The sequence below is a fragment of the Xenopus laevis genome, chromosome 9_10S (assembly GCF_017654675.1).
Source record: "Xenopus laevis strain J_2021 chromosome 9_10S, Xenopus_laevis_v10.1, whole genome shotgun sequence".
NCBI classification, from domain to species: Eukaryota; Metazoa; Chordata; class Amphibia; order Anura; family Pipidae; genus Xenopus; species Xenopus laevis.
Window position 1 is genome coordinate 7010915 of NC_054388.1, and position 19436 is coordinate 7030350.

The following is a 19436-nucleotide window of genomic DNA, read 5'->3' on the forward strand; positions in this document are numbered from 1 at the left end:
AATCCGAATTTGCAACAACGTTCAGTTGTCCTCAACTGTAAGGTCACCATGAAGTAAGGGTCTAAATTCAATTCATTTGAACAGGTAGTAGTTGGCCAAATTCAGATAAAAAATTTCGAAAGGTGCTAGGATATTTCCATATTCTGGATTGGGTACATCCCTAATAAATATGAATTTTAAATGGTAATTGTTGTTTTTAGCTGAATTGATACCCAATCACAATATGAAACCTTGTAGGGAAGGGCCCTCGGTTTGTGTAGGGTGTTACTGGCTGACTTATAAAAAGAAGGGGCTGTACTACATCTAAGAAATTTGCAGACCCAACGGTTGGGAACCTATGACCTGAAGGAGCTTGTGGAATAAAGAAGTTATGACTGTGCCCATTGCTGCTCAATCAACAGATATTGTACCTTGGTTTCACTTGCAGGTGTGGACATCGTAGATGCGCACGCATTCTTGGCAACTCACATAACAGCACCAGTGGAAAATGCAGTGACACTTCTCCTTTCGTTTCTCAGTGCGTGTGTTGTGACCCCTTCCACAACACAGGAGGTCACATCCATCTATGCCATGAGATGTCACATTGCAGGAACGGCCCTGGGTGCCAAAGGACCCAGTCTCTGGATTGGGCTCACAGAAGTTGGGAGAATTCTCATAGTACACAAGGTCCCTCTCAGTGGGAGGTTTAAAGAGTGAGTATTTGGCCCTCAACGTTTCTACCCAACCTCGTGATTCCCGGTGCTTCTCCACTGACATCTCGGAGGCACTGTCATACTTATCCTTTAGGTGATCTCCAATAGCTCGAAAGTCAGGTTGGGACCACCAGCAGGTTTTAACCTCACAGCTACCAGAGAGACCATGGCACTTACATCGGAGGTGCATGTGGTCAAGGATGGTCTAAGAGAAGACAAAAAGATGTTATCAGTAGGGACTGGGCATCTTGTTAAAATAAAAAGAAGGATGGATGGTACAATACAAAGGGATTTTCTACAAAAGGACCAGTTTCAGTCTGCTAAAGAAGTAAAGGTTGGGGGAAAGCATCTTATAGCAGGACAATTGTGCCAAACACAAGCCAAGTGGCTGCTGTGTATAGGGGCAAAACATCTCTAACTGAAGCATCATGTTGGATCGGAGCATTCTGATGGCACTTTACATATCTCAAGTTTTGGTGAAAGCAGGACAATTGTGCCAAACACAAGCCCAACTGGGTATTGAGGCCAAACTGAAGCAGTGGGTTGGACTGGAGCATTATGATGACAGGGGTAAAACATGGCTCATCTTGAAAGGAAAGGAAGTGGAGTGGTCACTAATGGCAACTTAATGGGTGAACAGGACTTCATGTCAATAAACAGTTGTTCAAAATGCTCCCTGTTCTGTGCCTTGACTGATTGCCTACCCTTGGGGTTCATAGTTACATTATTTCTCACCGCTCTTCCTGCCTCGTTGTTGTGTCGGTTCATGGCCGATCTTGCGTCTGGCCTGTTCTCTCTGGCATCTGCGAATTCACGGGATACCAGCACTCCAAAATCTGCATCCTCGCTGCAGCCACCCCACTTCCAGCAATCTCCAGTGGAACCTTTGTGGTGAGAAACAGGACACACCGGCACAACATGGGTAATTTCTGCAGGTAAAACCTTGCTCGTTTATTGCGGATGCAACGTTTCGGGGCGTGACCCCTTTCTCAAGCATGCTTGAATATTTGTGAATATGTGTGAATATTTTATCAATGTAGGATACTTTCTGCCTAGTGCAGTACCTTTGTCCAGCACTGGTCCGAAGATGGCCAGACTGTGGTGAATGGTGGTGCAGTTCCAACGGCGCCCCCTGAACTGATGCTGACATTCTTGAATTCCCAGCTTTATCCCCTCTGCTACACTGGGCATGATTTCAATGTAGTTCCGGCAGAACCGCATCTGTTTTGGGACAAGACCTGGAACAGATCCACAGAGGATTGGCTGGGACCCAAGGGAGCTGTACTGCTGGCCAAGTGCTAAGGACCTAGGCAGAAAGAAATATTAAATTCTTATTAATGGAACCATGGGAGGAAATACCTTCTTTAACATATTTCAACATGGAACCCAATATTTCTGTAGGGTCAGAAATGTTCAAGGATGGAGAATCGGAGCCATGTGCTTTGCCTGTTGGCAACTATTTTAGGATATGCAGCAGAGACTGCCGACCTCAGCAATAAACCATGTTTACAGAGGCTGTCTGCACCTCCACATTGCGCCCAATGGCGGTACTGTTGTCATTCTTATAGCGGTACTATGTACAGTCTTAGTGTCTTCCAGAAAATGTTATCAGCACCCAGGCAGCTGCAAGGCCAACCTGAAATGTCACCTCTTTTTTCTGCCGGTTGTTTACAACTGCCGCCATCTCTCAGCAATCCCACGGACTAAATTAAAAGTCAAGCGGATCTTAAAACATAGAATATCAGGCAATATGTTCTAGCTTACACCACATACAGTAATTATACCCATGGTGATTACAGTAGTTGTATAAATATAAGAGGAAAACACCGTAGAACCATGGTCACCGCTCAATGAGCCAGTAATAAAGGAAAAAACGTTCCATTGTAAACTGCATTCAAAGGGGAAAAAAAGTTTTTTAAAAATGATGTTTATCCAAGGAGACAGAGCAACATGGGTGACGTTCCTGGGTGAGACTTGTCTGATATGTCCCTTTGCCTTTGATATTATTTTTTTATGTCCTCCTTATTCTCCTCTGCCCCTCATCTAAGCTCTCCAGAATATATTAATTGCTACTGAAGAATTTAAAAAAATGAATGTGCAACTTCCAAATTACCTGCAACAACCATTAGGTTGCTGTCTAGAAGGGGCCTGGAAACTAATGCTTTGCCCTCCAAGTGCAACAAAAAAAATCAGATTAAATATATAAAGCAACCATGACTTATTTTCCAATAACTTCTTTGGCAATAACAATGACTCCACCCTCATAGACACCTTGCATTCCCCCTGTATGTTAACCTTCTAAACCCCAACCAATAAAAACACCATGAGCCTAATTCAATTGAGGAAAAACTTGTGAAAACTCCATTGAAGTCTAGTGGGGAAATGATTGAAATGAAGTGGGGGATATCAAGTCAGTTTGAGATTGATTAAAGAAAAAAAAAATGTCCTCCTCGAGTTTCATCTGTCCCAATAGTCTTCCATCCTCATGTCCTTCCAATCCCCTTACCCAGTTGACTTCATTCTTTCAAGGCTCACACTTTTTTTGGTAACAGATAACTGTTTTGATTTGTGAACCCCCTCCCTCTCCTATCTACCCCTGACTGGACACACTCCATGCATTGGTGAGTCCTCTCTCCTGTTCCTCGGGGAGACCTCATTACAAAGGGCTTAAGACTCCAGATCTGTAGTGTATCCCTTCCACAGAAAGCCTACCCAGACAATACTGCTCATCCCAAAACCTAATCCTCAAACAATAAGGATTAGGATGCTCCGGATATTACCTACTGACCACCCATTCCAGGTCAGCCAGCTGGGTATTGCAGAAATATTCTAAAGGGCAGGCAAGATCCACCAGGACCAGATTCCTGCAATGAGAAGAAGACTCCTAAACTCAAGGCACAGGCTCATTATAGGCATGAATATATCAATATTTCCCATGAGTGGGAAGACTGCATCACGAGAGACTGTACCACTGCACCTAGAGCTTTGGTTGGTTTTATGTGTTTTAAGGATCCTTGTTAATAGGAAACCTAACGCTTATTGCAAACTCTTAATGACGTAAAAAGTCTTCTAATAGTAGAGTCATAATGCACCAGGATGGGCTCTATTATCTAGAAAGCTTAGGACCTTGGGTTTTTCACATAATGGGTCCATCTGGAATGTAGAACACAATGCCTTAAAGGACGGCTGGCTTTGGGTGCTTCTCCATTTCCATAAGTTGTCATGAAGTTCTTCAACAAGGTTTTACTCCATTGCTTAGGTTCCTAGCTTGAGGACATGGGCCAGGAAGAACAATTTCAGGAGGCGTAGCCTCCACTAAAATAGACCAACTGAAATATAAAGCTATAGGACTTATTATACAGAATACTCGGGACATGGGGTTTTTCAGATAATGGATCTTTCCGTAATTTGGATCTTCATACCTTAAGTCTACTAGAAAATCATGTAAACATTAAATAAACCCAATGGGCTGGTTTTGCCTCCAATAAGGATTAATTATATCTTAGTTGGGATCAGGTACAAGATACAGGTATGGGACCTGTTATCCAGAATGCTCAGAACCTGGGGTTTTCCGGATACAGGATCTTGAATGCTTGGGACCTGGGGCTTTTCGGATAATGGATCTTTCTGCAATTTGGATCTTCATACCTTAAGTCTACTAGAAAATCATATAAACATTAAATAAATCCAATAACCTGGTTTTGCTTCCAATACGGATTAATTATATCTTAGTTGGGATCAAGTACAAGATACAGGTATGGGACCTGTTATCCAGAATGCTTAGAACCTGGGGGTTTCCGGATAAGGGATCTTTCCGTAATTTGGATCTTCATACCTTAAGTCTACTAGAAAATCATGTAAACATTAAATAAACCCAATAGGCTGGTTTTGCTTCCAATAAGGATTAATTATATCTTAGTTGGGTTCAAGTACAAGCTACTGTTTTATTATTACACAGAAAAAGGAAATCATTTTCAGAAATTTGGATTATTTGGATAAAATGGAGTGTATGGGAGACGGCATTTCCGTACTTTGGAGCTTTCTGGATAAATGGTTTCTTCCCAGAATAGACTAATCTTCCATTAGGAGGGTCAGTCCCACATTTTCGGGTTAAATTCCAAGGAAGTGGGAAGTGAAACAAAGAAGTGGAAGGTTTTGAATCTCATAGGATTGTCCTGTTTCTGTTTTAAGTGAAGTTGGGTTTGTATGGGAGCTTATAATGTGCTTATCTGGGATATATATTAAACAGGAGGAAAGGAATTTAATATAAAGGATAAGGCAGGACAGGGTTGAGTGGGTGCAGCAGTTGAGTGGAGGGTAGGAAGGTGCATGACACCCACTAGGAATATCCGGGTGAGGGAAGAGGGTAACAAAGAATCACTTACCACCAGATGGGGTAACCTGCCAATACTGGGGCAGCGGAGAAGATCCAGACGAGGTGTAAGAGATGGAGTCTGTCCATGGGGGGGCGCTGGGTTTCCCTGGAGAAATCGGCAGGTGTTGGGGGGGAGTGAGTGAACCCTAATGGGGAGGTGAGGAACGTTCCATGTGAAGCAGGTCTGTCCTCTCTCTGTGGCTGATTTTGGGGGCAGGTGCATTATATAAACCTTCCTTGTCTGATTGTGTCGAGGAGGAAAGAAAAAAGCTGAATGTCATTAGGCAGCCAATCCCTGAGCCCTGGGACAAGGAAAGGGAACCCTCCCTATTTAGGGCTGTCAGTCAAGAAGCTCCCCCCCCACCCCTGCACTTTACCCAAAATACAAATTTAAATATCCGCCTCCCTCCTCTGTTGTCTCCAGTTCTGCACTTTCCTCCTCTTCTGCCCTTTCCCTTCAGCACTACAACTCCCATCATCCTCGCCGGTACTTTGCAGCAATGACAAACTATTAAAGGGACGTAGGCTGATATTCTCAACATCCAAATATTAAATGCAGATGAATAAACGTGTGACTTGGGCATGTGCTGCTCACCAATCCCTTCTGTGGCTCCACCCCCCATGGGGCACATTGGGCAAATGAGCAGATTTATATCACCAACATTCTTGGCCAAGTGGGATGATCTGATCTGTTTTGCCACCGAACCAACAAGTGGATCATAATAAGGACCCTGCACCTTGTCTGCCTCCAGCCCAACCACCCCCACCCTCTGTTCATGTGCACCTGCATAAATACCTCCCCCTCCATCCTTGCTCCAGCATTCTTGGGGTGTGGATTTGGGGTTCAGCCAGATATTGGCCTTGAGCCTCCAAGGGATGTGTTAAGGTTTCCAATGTTCACACCCATAGTAACCCAGAGCAGAAGACACTAACAGTCACCTGAGTGCATTGAAACCTCTGGTTACTATGGGTTACTAGACCTAGTGGAAGCAATGCATTAGGTCAGACCCAAGAAAGGGCTCAACAGCGTTGGAGTGGGTGGTCCAGGGCCTACCAAGGTTGTCACCTTAGGGGCGTCACATACATGACTGCCCCCCCCACCCCAGCTGTGAGCTCGACCCCTCCACCACCCGCTCCCCCAGCGAATACCTTTTCAGTTAGGGGGGGAGGTCCTGCAGCAGCACCCAGTTTTTTCCTGGTTTCCCATCAGCACAGTCTGACCCTGTAGCACAAGCCCCGCCTCCTGTTCTGAATTAAGCGCAGTTGCACCTATTGACACATGGGGCCCCTGAAGCTCCAGCCACCTCTGAACCAGGCATTGAGTCGACTCCGGGGTTCCCACAGTGACTGCACATTTGCACCTAAAGAACAGGGTACAGCGTCCCCACCCCAAATGTCTCAATTGCGTCCGAGTTGCATCACAGCCACCGGTACCAGTATAACACAGGCCAGTGTCCCATACACACACTCAGATCTCTAACACCCTTAGATCTCTAACACCCTCAGATCTCTAACACCCTTAGATCTCTAACACACTTAAGCTCCCCATAGACGCGACGATTCTTCTTGCCGAACGACCGATTTTAGGGAAGTCCGACCAATCCTTCGAAATTATCGTGCGGTTAGTGGGATTCGAATGATCGAACATCTTACGATTTTTCGGCCGACATCTGTCAGGAAATTGATCGGCCAGGTCAAAAAATCTTTGTCGGTCCCAGTGCAATCTATCTATGTTTGCAGGGCCAAGCAGGCAGCTCCCCTTTGTTTTCCTGGCAAATTGATCTTTTTAGTTGATGGTAAATTCGTACTATCGTATGATCGTTCTGAGAAGATCGTGATCACGATTAGGATCTGATCTTTTAAAAATCTCAACATCTATGGCCAGCTTTAGATCCATAACACCCTCAGATCTCTAACACAGACAGATCTCTAACACATTCCGATCTCTAACACACTCAGATCTCTAACACACTCAAATCTCTAACACACTCAGATCTCTAACACACTCAGATCTCTAACATCCTCAGATCTCTAACACCCTCAGATCTCTAACACACATGGCTTTGTGGTGCCCCAGTGCAGCTCTGCTCTAACACACACTCGTGGGCCATTTGCAGTTACACAGGGAAAACAAAGCTCTGCCTTAAGTCCAAGTGAAAAGCCCCCTGCGGGGAGTGTCTCCCGGGAGACTCTAAACTGCCCGACAACCAGCCACAATCTTCCCACAGCCCCAATAATAGGGATAGTGAAGTCTGGTTAACCCCTCAATAGCTAACATCTCCTTTAACACCTTATAGAATAAGCAGAGAGAAGTTTGGTTTACCCCTGAATAGCTATACCCCCTGCAACACGTTATAGAATGGGAATAGTGAGACCTGGTTAACCCCTCAATAGCTGGCCAGGGTGCAACATGATAGGGTGCAGTGTGCTACATTCCACATTGCTGACAATTAAAGGTGCAATAATCTGCAGATCCTGGTACCAGCAATAAAGTGTAATACTCTGTAGAGCCCTACTGCCCCTACCCAGGACAGGAATAAAGGGTGCCTGCCATTTTCTGCAGATCCCCAGTGCAAACAATATATGGTGCAATACTCCCCAATGTGGGTGATAAATGATTAAATATTCTGCACATAGCAAGTATATACCATAAAGGGTGAAATATTCTGCATATAACCACTCTATGCAAAAATAGGTGCAATACTCTGCTAAACAGAATTCTGATATTAGATATTCTTTAGTTTAATATGGACTCAGGCACATACGGTACATGACAATCAGCAATGCAAGCAATTTTGATTTAGGTTTCTGTATTATGGGTACTTTGCTTGTATGGGATCTGTTATCTAGAAACCCATTATCCAGAAAGCTCCAAATTACAGAAAGGCCGCCTCCCATAGACTCCATTTCATCCAAATAATCCAAATTTTTAAAAATAATTACCTTTTTCTGTGTAATAATAAAACAGTCGCTTGTACTTGATCCCAACTAAGATATAATTAATCCTTATTGGAGGAAAAACCAGCCTATTGGGTTTATTTAATGTTTACATGATTTTCTAGTAGACTTAAGGTAAGATCCAAATTACATAAAGATCTGTTATCCAGAAAAACCCAGGTTCTGAGCATTCTGGATAACAGGTCTGCACAATATGTTGGCGCTCCAAAAATACATGTTAATAATAATAATACTAATATATAATAACAGGTGTAGCAAGTATATGGCACATACTGACCTCTAGTGGCCTAACACAAAAATGCAAAATACTTAAATTAATTGCTGTCCAGCTTCTTGCATGATGCGACCCAAAACCTGAAAAAATACCTATTTGAGGGCCAAATTATAATAATGGGGGCTTCCAGTCTGGCTTAAATCATTGTAATGGCTATAATAATATTATTTCTATATTATCCTATTTATTTATAATTAACAGACATTTATATAGCACCAACATCTTAGAGTTTTGTACTATGATGGAGTGGCTTGCAGTGCCCAGTGACTTCCAGTAGATGGAGCCCCTACTCTAGTTATGTCTTTAATGCCAACCGCATTAATTCGTTTTAACAAATAAAAATAAATTTTGGGAAGTCCATGGCCAAGGAATGATCAGAACAGACATCCTCGCACCATGGATAATGGACATGTAATTAGTTGGGCAGGTTTAAACATTTGGATCAAACAATATAATTATATTTCTAATTCATAAATCATATTCTATGATAAAATAAAATGGCAAAAGCTTTGGCAAAGGTTTCCACCTGTTAAGCTCATTTTGGCATATGATTCTGCAGCTCCTTGGACTGATTATACACAAATACAAAAGTTCAACGTTAAATTTGTGATTATAATCATAATGGGAGGAGATATTGCTTTCCCTGCATGTCGTGCTCTCCTATGGCCGTAACATGAGGCTGCCCCTTTAAACACCAGACAGCAAGGACTCTGCCCAAAATGAGCCTCCTGTAGGAAGTCAAGTTCTGCCAGTGGCTGTAGGAATTCTACCAAGTCCCACCTACTGGTTGCAGGAATGAGCCTCCTGCAGGATGCTTACCAAGTCCCGCCCACTGCAGGAAGTTCTCTCTGCATGGGAAACCACTCTTTTTATTAATGCGACCAGAATTCCATCTACTTGATCCCTACATTAATAAACATAAAACTGTCTGAGTTCTCTGGGCTAATACAAACTGACTGTACTTCCTCAAATCAACATAAATACAATTTCATGCATATAAATCTTTTATCACCCCCTTTTCTGCCTCCCCCCCAAGCATCAGCTGCACATTAGAAAATTATGGGAAAATTATGGCAGCTCACTCTTATTTACAGTGCAGGGTAACAGTACACTCCATTTTTTTTCTAAAAAAAAATGTGTGAAAATAACTCACAGTTCAGCCGTTGTATTCTGCAATATAAAGTTGCTTTCATAACAAGGTTACAGATATATAGAAACATTGGGGTAACAGTCACCCTGCTACAGTTCCAGGGGTACCCAGGTTACAAATAAACACTCACCCCAAATCTCCCCCTAACTGACCTTCAGACTGGGCTCCCTTAGCTCATAACAAGGTTACAGATATATAGAAACATTGGGGTAACAATCACCCTGCTATAGTTCTAGGGGTACCCAGGGTACAAATAAGCACTCACCCCAAATCTCCCCCTAACTGGCCTTCAGGCTGGTCCCCCTTAGCTCTTAACAAGGTTACAGATATATAGAAACATTGGGGTAACAGTCACCCTGCTATAGTTCCAGGGGTACCCAGGGTACAAATAAGCACTCACCCCAAATCTCCCCCTAACTGGCCTTCAGGCTGGGCCCCCTTAGCTCTTAACAAGGTTACAGATATATAGAAACATTGGGGTGTCATCCTGCTATAGTTCCAGGGGTACCCAGGGCACAAATAAGCACTCACCCCAAATCTCCCCCTAACTGACCTTCAGGCTGGACCCCCTTAGCTCATAACAAGGTTACAGATATATAGAAACATTGGGGTAACAGTCACCCTGCTATAGTTCTAGGGGTACCCAGGGCACAAATAAGCACTCACCCCAAATCTCCCCCTAACTGACCTTCAGACTGGGTCCCCTTAGCTCATAACAAGGTTACAGATATATAGAAACATTGGGGTAACAGTCACCCTGCTATAGTTCTAGGGGTACCCAGGGCACAAATAAGCACTCACCCCAAATCTCCCCCTAACTGGCCTTCAGGCTGTAGTTCCAGAACACAAACTGGGGTTGTAATAATATATGTAATGTTAATTATTCTGCACTAACATTTTGGGGCCCAGAGCCATTGCCTCCATCCACCCCAATATAATCTATATCCTATAACATTTGATTTTGTAACAAGCTGGGTGTGTAATCCAATGTATCAAAGTTGACACTGGCGCCCATTAAAGTCATTGGGCGCCCGTTAATCTTCGCTGAAAATTCACGAATTTATTCGCCGGCGGCAAAAAGCAAAATTCGGCTCAAATTCGCACTTGGCGAATAAATTCGCCCATCACTATAGGAGAGGCCTGAATAGAAAGATGAGTAATAACAAGTAGCAATAACAATACATCTGTAGCCTTACACAGCATTTGGTTTTTTAAATGGGGTCAGTGACCCCTTTTGAAAGGTGGAAAAAGAAAATAATTATAAATAATTTAATAAATAATGACCAATAAATAGACTGGGACTATAATATAATAAATAAAATAAAAGGTGAATATCCTGCGCAAAGGCAGCCCCGCCCCTTATTAGGATGAAGACTCAGCCCTGCGCTGCTCCAGGTGAGATCCGCGCCCCGCCTCCTTCTTCTCAACCAGCCAATAAGAAATAGGGAGTGTCACGCTGTCACCAATCAGCGCCGAGGCGTGGAGCGGCCGTTTAAAGTGAAGGAGCGGGCTGGCCGGGTCATTGGGCAGTGGAAGAGAAGGAGAGAGATGAGGAGCAGCCCTACATCATGCTCACCGACCCCTGCCTGGCCGCCCTCTGCCTTCCCCTCCTGCTGCTCGTCCTGATCCTGCCGCCGACCGGAGCCTATTTCGGGTCAGTCATTTAACCCTTTCTCCCGCTGTCACTTATTCTCCCCTTTATTCTAAGCGGCTGTCTTGGAATTAATATTAAAGGGCAACTTCACCTATTTTTTTTTTATAAAAACGATCCCAAGCAACTTTCCCATTGACTGAAATGATTTAAAAATGTCAAGTGTTTCAATGGGATTTAAATAAGTGTCTCTCTGTTTATATTTCCCTCACTGCTGGTTGTGACTCCTGAAGCCATGATGTAGCAGACCCAGAGAACACAAAGGGACATTCAATAGTAATTCCATTTACACCTCACTATAAAAAACAGTTCTAATGAATGTCTATTGCAAAGTTGCTTAGACTGACGTTTTCTTGTTCCCCTTTAATTTGCGATGTATCAGGGGGGGTCTCAGTTATTCATTCTATGGCTTTTGCCTCTACCGACCTTTCTATTCTATCCCACTCCTCTATCTCCCCTTACACCTCTCTAAATTTCTCTCTCTCTCTTCCTTTGTCTTCCAAACTTCGCTTTTATCTTCTGTTTTCTCTCCATTATTTTCCCCTTCTGTTTTCTCCCTCTTCTTTTCTGTCTTATCCCTGTTCTCTTCCCTTCTGTCTTTCCCTGTTCCCTTTCTTCCCTTCTGTCTTCTCCCTCTTCCCTTCTGTTTTCTCCCTCTTCTTTTCTGTCTTATCCCTGTTCTCTTCCCTTCTGTCTTTCCCTGTTCCCTTTCTTCCCTTCTGTGTTCTCCCTTTTCCCTTCTGTTTTCTCCCTCTTCTCTTCTGTGTTCTCCCTGTTCTCTTCCCTTCTGTCTTTCCCTTCCTTCCCTTCTGTCTTCTCCCTCTTCCCTTCCTTTCCTTCTGTGTTCTCCCTGTTCTCTTCCCTTCTGTGTTCTCCCTTTTCCATTTCCTTCTGTCTTCTCCCTGTTCCCTTCTGTCTTATCCCTGTTTCCTTCCCTTCTTTCTTCTCCCTCTTCTCTTCTGTCTACTCCATGTTCTCTTCCCTTCTGTCTTCTCCCTCTTACCTTCCTTCCCTTCTGTCTTCTCCATGTTCCCTTCCCTTCTGTCTTTTCCCCCTTTCCTTCAGTCTCCTCCCTTCTGTCTTCTCCCTCTTGCCTCTTGTCGTCTTCCTGTTCCCTTCCCTTCTGTCTTCTCCCTGTTCTCTTCCGTTCTGTGTTCTCCCTTTTCCATTTCCTTCTGTCTTCTCCCTGTTTCCTTCCCTTCTGTCTTCTCCCTCTTTTCTTCTTTCTTCTCCATGTTCCCTTCTGTCTTGTCCCTCTTCCCTTCTGCCTTCTCCCTCTTACATTCCGTCTTCTCCCTTCTGTCTTCTCCCTCTTCCCTCTTGTCTTCTTCCTGTTCCCTTCCCTTCTGTCTTCTCCCTCTTCTCTTCTGTGTTCTCCATGTTCTCTTCCCTTCTTTCTTCTCCATCTTCCATTCTGTCTTCTGCCTGTTCCCTTCCTTCCCCTCTACCTTCTCCATATTTCCTTCCCTTCTGTCTTTTCCCTGTTCCATTCCCTTCTGTCTTCTCCCTGTTCCATTCCATTCTGTCTTCTCCCTGTTCCATTCCATTCTGTCTTCTCCCTGTTCCATTCCCTTCTATCTTCTCCCTGTTCCCTTCCATTTTCTCCCTGTTCTCCAGCTCTTTTCTCTCCTTCTATCTTTCCTATACCGCATCTCTTTTCTTACCCTCATTCCCCTCTTCTCTATTCTCCCTCTCTCCCCATGATTTCCCTTAGTAAACCCCCACTTTTCCCTTAGTAAACCCCCACATTTCCCTAAGTAAACCTCCTTATTCCTCTTATCTTTGCCCCAAATTCCTCAGTCAACTCTTTCTCTTTATACCGACTTGTCACATTCTCTTCATTTCACCACCGACTAAATCAGAGATTATTTTAAAGGCCAAATTAAAGGCAATGGAATGGGAGTTCTAATTTCTTTGTGAGACCCAACTGTCGTGTATTTTAGGCTTGAGCATATGGAATAGTCCATATAGGATGCTACAAAGGGGAGGCACATAACTAGTTGTTATATAATCTGGTTAAATAATTAGATATTAGAGAAATATTAAAATTTTTGCCCAACTCTCATTTAAAAATATACATATATATATATTCTGAACGTAAATAAGGAAAAAATATGTAAAAATGTTTTGACCTCAAGAACGACACCCCTCCAGTGATATTATGGTATATTATCATTATATAGTCAGACTGTCAATCAAAGCCATTATTAGTGACTGGTGAATGTGGCCTTTGTTTAATAAATAAAAATAAGTTTAACAGCTCAGTAATACACAGGACACACTTGCACATACTGTAACATTAGTATTTCCTTTTGTCATTTTTAAAAACATTATTGGCTACATTGTTTTCCCTTTTATGTTGTAAATGTTTTTATTCAATAGTCACGATAACAGTATTTCTTCCAAAATTCTATTTTCATCAAAATGTGTTTCCGTGCAGCGGTATGAAGGGGTTAAGGGAACATCGCAAATATATTTCTACTTTTTTCACGTTTCTTTCACCTAAATTTCCCTTTCCTGTTTTTCCAAGTTGTCGTGTGTCCTTTTGGCCTTTAAATCCATCCCTTCATTTTCCATTGCTCTTTCTTCTCTCCTGTTCCCTCGCTCTTTCATCAGTCTGTCTCTCTCTTCTTGTGTCTCTTCCTCTCTCTCTCATTCGTCCTTCCTCTCAGTCTGTCTGTCTCTCTCTCCTTTGTCTCCTGTTCTTCTCACTCTCATCCCCAGCTTATGACTTACTGTCTCCTGAGCCTGATGTCTCCTTGGGTGTCTCTACTCCCTGGATCCTACTCCCCAGTGTATGTCTGTCTCCTTTCTCCCGCTGTCTCTTTTCCTCTGTATCCTGGTCTGTCTCACACAGTTGTTTCTATATGGGAACGAATACTAATCCTTGAAGGGAAGATAAAATATTGACATGTAATTTCCCATGCAGAACTGCAGGTGACCAAGCGTTAGGGCTGAAGCCTGTAGAGTGTAAGGGCAGAGACACACGCTCAGACTCGGGGAGATTAGTCGCCCTCTTCTTCGGGGAAACTAATCTCCCCGAACTGCCTCCCCTGCCTTCCCGAAGGCTAGAATGTAAATTGCCGGCGGGGTGGCACTCGGAGCACCGAAGTTTCCTTTTGAGGCAACTTCGGGCAACTTTGGAAAACAAAGCTCAGACGAAGGCAGTTTGGGGAGATTAGTCGCCCCGAAGAAGAGATTTGTCAATGGGCGACTAATCTCCCCGAATCTGAACGTGTGTCTCTGCCCTAACAGAGCAGGCAAACTGTAGTAGGTGCTCATTGGGCGAATCTGTGGCGTTTCGCTTTGCCGAAAAATTTGTTAATTTACCCAAAATTTTTTTCAAAATGGCGAAAATTAGTGAAACACATTGAGGTCAATGGGTGTCAGAATTATTTTGATTTAAAACGTCAATTTTGACGCGTGACTAGTTTTTTTGTCACATCGGATTTTTCATCGACAAAGTTTCGCAAATTTATTCGCGGGCGGTGAAATGCGGAAGTTCGCAACGAATCCATGCCTGGCAAATTCATTCGCCCATCACTACTCATTGTACCTACCTGCGTATATATTATATATATACCCCCCACAGTAAATACACAGCACTAACACTTAACTTATGGGGATCGTTATTATTCAGTAAGGAGTCTCTGTAGTTCTACGTACTCCCAGCAGGCACCCCCTTGCACCCCTGAGACACCAAATTAGGGCAGGGCCACATCTGGTCCCTTTTGGACCCTTTTGTGTTAAACATATGAGACTGTTGATGAGTGTTAGAAGGAACATAAGAATAATTGTGTATTTATCTGCACTTCTGTGTCCTTGTCTAGATGCTGTTTTTCTTCTACTTAAAGGGGAAGTTCACTGCTTTTATAGATTGGCCCGTTTGGATATTTTTAATTGGACTTCTCTTCTGTCTTCTCCCTGTTCCATTCTATCTTCTCCGTGTTCTCCAGCTCTCTTTTCTCTCCTTCTATCTTTCCTATACCGCCTCTTTTCTTACCCTCATTCCCCTCTTCTCTATTCTCCCACTCTCCCCATGATTTCCCTTTTTAATTGGACTTAGTTTTTTATGATTTTTCCATTATTTGCTGTAGTATTCTGCCTATTTTCAGCTTGCACATAAAAGTGCTGGTGACATTGACTCTCACAATATTATTATAGTTTTTGTTTCTGTTTATTGCCTGTCTTTCTATAGAGGACCTCTAACCGTCATCTTCTGTTCTGACTTCCAAACTGCTGCCTGGTTGCTGGGGTACCTGGGACCCTAGCAACCAGACAGCAGTTGAAATGCCAGTCTAGGGGAAAAGTTATTGGCTGTGCCACAGGCAGATCTCCAAAGCCTGCCCAATATTAGTGCAATTATGTGTATTCTGAGATGTTTTCAAAAGGAACCCTCCCAACAGTCCTGTCAATCACTTGTCTATCCATTTCCATGCTGTAGGTCCCAGAGCCATGAGTTCAATCCTGTCCACCGCAGACAAGTAAAGACGCGTCCCCTCATGCACAGCCAGAGACCCCACAATTTGCAGTTACGTAAAAAGGCACCGGCCTGAGCTGACACTTATAGGAGGGTGGTTAAGTAAAGGGCATATGGGCCAAGGCCAGGTATTTGCCCCCCTAGGGGATGATAATTCATGTATAACACACAAGACTGAACATATGGGAGAATGCAGAATAAAAGGGCAGAAAGAGTCAGTGTTTGTTGATAGGAGCTGTATGGTAATAAGTGAAAAGCGGCAGTTGGGCAGTATTAAAAAACTGCGTTATGTGGCTCTGCAGCAATATCGTGTAAGGGTTAACTTTGTAAATACAGGTGTCGGATCTGTTATCCAGAATGCTTGGGACCTGGGGCTTTTCGATAACGGATCTTTCTGTAATTTGGATTTCCATACCTTAAGTCTACTAGAAAATCATATAAACATGAAATAAACCCAATAGGCTGGTTTTGCCTCCAATAAGGATTAATTATATCTTAGTTGGGATCAAGTACAAGCGACTGTGTTATTATTACACAGAAAAAGGAAATCATTTGTAAGAATTTGAATTATTTGGATAAAATGGAGTCTATGGGAGAGGGCCTTTCCATAATTTGGAGCTTTCTGTATAATGGGTTTCCAGATAATGGGACCCATACCTGTATCATTCAGTATTCCACTTTGCACCTAAACCCCCAGGGCAACTACAGGATCTGCTTACAATACAGTTATACCCCTGGTAATACTTCAAACCATTAATCTCACAATTAAACTATTAAACTCCCAATAATTCTACAGTCTCTGTTTCCTTCTTCTGCCTCCACAGTCTGACCAGCAAGGAGTCTCTCTCGCTCTTCACCTCCCCGGCCCCCCTAATCAGCAGCACCCACAGCCGACCCCACCTGAAACAGTGCGACCTGCTGCCCCTGACCCGACGGCAGAAACGTCTGTGCCGCAAGGAACCAGGACTGGCTGAGGTGCTGAGAGAAGCCGTGCGTCTGGGGGTCGTAGAGTGTCAGTTCCAGCTACGCAACGAACGTTGGAACTGCAGTCTCCAGGAAAGGGGGAACCTCCTGAAAAGAGGTGGGAGCTCTCTATCCCATCCATAGGGGCATAGTAAACTGCCCTGTACAGAGAGATCCCATAAAACTATAACAGCATAGGTATCCCCTGTACTAAGCACAATTCAGCAGGAACAGCCCCTAAGTTTGCTCATAGTCTGTACAAAGAGATCCCATAAAACTATGGCAACATAGGTATTCCCTGTACTAAGCACAATTCAGCAGGAACAGTCCCCTAAGTTTGCTCATAGTCTGTACAAAGAGATCCCATAAAACTATGGCAGCATATGTATTCCCCTGTACTAAGCACAATTCAGCAGGAACAGTCCCTAAGTTTGCTCATAGTCTGTACAAAGAGATCCCATAAAACTATGGCAACATAGGTATTCCCTGTACTAAGCACAATTCAGCAGGAACAGTCCCCTAAGTTTGCTCATAGTCTGTACAGAGAGATCCCATAAAACTATGGCAGCATAGGTATTCCCTGTACTAAGCACAATTCAGCAGGAACAGTCCACTAAGTTTGCTCATAGTCTGTACAGAGAGATCCCATAAAACTATGGCAGCATAGGTATTCCCCTGTACTAAACACAATTCAGCAGGAACAGTCCCCTAAGTTTGCTCATAGTCTGTACAGAGAGATCCCATAAAACTATAACAGCATAGGTATTCCCTGTACTAAGCACAATTCAGCAGGAACAGTCCCCTAAGTTTCCCTTCCTACATATAACATGTCTTGGTTTTTGTCATTGCAGGTTTTAAAGAGACAGCGTTCCTGTATGCCATTTCAGCTGCCTCCCTCACCCATTCCCTAGCGAAGGCCTGCAGTGGGGGCAGAATGGAGCGATGTACCTGTGACGACTCCCAGGGTCTGGAGAGCCAGCAGGGATGGCAGTGGGGTGTTTGCGGGGACAACCTCAGGCATAGCACTCGTTTCCTGAAGAACTTCCTAAGACAAAGGAAAGGGGGGAGAGATGCACGGGCCAAGATGGATCTTCATAACAGCAATGCAGGCATTAAAGTAAGAATAGGTCTTATTCCTTTTCTAGCTGTAGCAGGAACAGCCCTCTAATCATAACTTATTCAGGAAGAGATCCCATAAAACTATGGCAGCATAGTTATTCCTCTGTACTAAGCACAATTCAGCAGGAACAGTCCCTAAGTTTGCTCATAGTCTGAACAGAGAGATCCCATAAAACTATGGCAGCAAAGGTATTCCTCTGTACTAAGCACAATTCAGCAGGAACAGCCCCTAAGTTTGCTCATAGTCTGTACAGAGAGATCCCATAAATAAAACTATGGCAGCATAGGTATTCCCCTGTACTAAGCAGAACTCCCATTTGCAAACAGATATCTGAATTATTTTTGTTTTTTTTCTCCCCATCCAGTCAGTAAAGAGTGGATTAAAGACCACGTGTAAATGCCACGGGGTGTCCGGCTCCTGCGCTGTCCGCACGTGTTGGAAGCAACTCTCTCCTTTCCATGAAACAGGAGCGCTGCTGAAGGCCAAGTACGAGAACGCCATAAAGATCCTTGGGGCCTCAAACGAGGCAGTGGGAGGCCACGACACCTTGGGACACACATTTGGGGGGCGCCACGCCCGCTCTACTGACTTTTTGTATCTGGAGGAGTCCCCCAACTTCTGCAGGCCGAGCCGCTTCTCCCCCGGCACAGCGGGACGGACATGCTCTCGAGAAATCACATGCGACAGCCTTTGCTGCGGCCGAGGATACAACATCCAAACTCGGTTGGTCACTTTTTCCTGCCACTGCCAAGTGCACTGGTGCTGCCATGTCGAGTGTCAAAAGTGCGTCCAGCAACAGGAGACGTATACCTGCAAACACTGATTACATACGGGAATGACACATCTTTTTTAAACGATGCTGGGAGTTGTAGTTTGGTAACAGCTGAGAAGCCACAAGCTGGTCAACCGATATGGCAGCTGCTCAGGTGTCTGCGTGACATTAATGCTGTAAAAAGAAAGATACTATTTATCTTACTGGACTTCTCTTCTTTGAGCACTACCTATACCTATATAGGAATTATGAGTATTGTGAGCCTAGTAACCCCTAGCAACAGTAAGGCAGTTGCAGTCAGCTGCTAATACTTCATAACCCAGTGATCCTTTAACAATCCATTTCCGTTTGTGTCCGTTTAAATCATGGCGTTTCTGAATACCGAGTGTGCGTGAGGCTCCTAAGAATTCCTAAAATCTGATTTTAAAGGGGTTGTTTACCTTTAAATGAACTGTTAGTGTGCTGTAGAGCGTGATCTTCTGAGATGATCTGCAATTGGTTTTTATTTTTTATTATTTGTGGGTTTTGAGTTATTTAGCTTTTTATTCAGCAGCTCTCCAGTTTGTAATTTCAGCCGTCTGGTTTCTCCCCAAAACTTTCCCTTACTCCTGTATCATTAACTGAAAGCTTCCAATCCTAACCCAGGGATTTATATTACATTAAACTGGATTTAATTAGTTGCCCCTTTAGGGCAGAGACACATAGATTTGGGGAGATTAGTCGCCCCAGTGACAAATCTCCTCTTCTTCAGGTGACTAATCTCCCCCCGAACTGCCTCCCGCCGGCTAGAATCTAAATCTCCGGCAGCGTTCGTTTTCCGAAGTCGCCCGAAGTGCGAGGAAACTTTGGGCAAATTTGGAAAACAAAGCGATCCCAGTGCCATCCCGCTGGTGATTTACATTCTAGCCGGCGGGAAGGCAGTTCAGGGAGATTAGCCGCCCCGAAGAAGAGGAGATTTGTCGTCGGGCGACTAATTTCCCCGAATCTGACCCTGTGTCTCT

At 43.9% G+C, this 19436-nt stretch overlaps 1 protein-coding gene and 1 pseudogene across 1 annotated transcript; one reads left to right on the forward strand and one right to left on the reverse strand.

Moving 5' to 3' along the window:
* Positions 1–327: 327 nt before the first annotated feature.
* Positions 328–5154, reverse strand: LOC108702370 (annotated as a pseudogene).
* Positions 5155–10977: 5823 nt separating this feature from the next.
* Positions 10978–19194, forward strand: LOC108702571 (protein Wnt-9b). The gene is made up of 4 exons (XM_018238122.2): positions 10978–11103; positions 16405–16661; positions 17395–17660; positions 18028–19194. The coding sequence occupies exons 1-4, from the start codon at positions 11018–11020 to the stop codon at positions 18484–18486; spliced, it is 1068 nt and encodes a 355-aa protein (XP_018093611.1). The 5' UTR covers positions 10978–11017; the 3' UTR covers positions 18487–19194.
* The last annotated feature ends 242 nt before the right edge of the window (positions 19195–19436 follow it).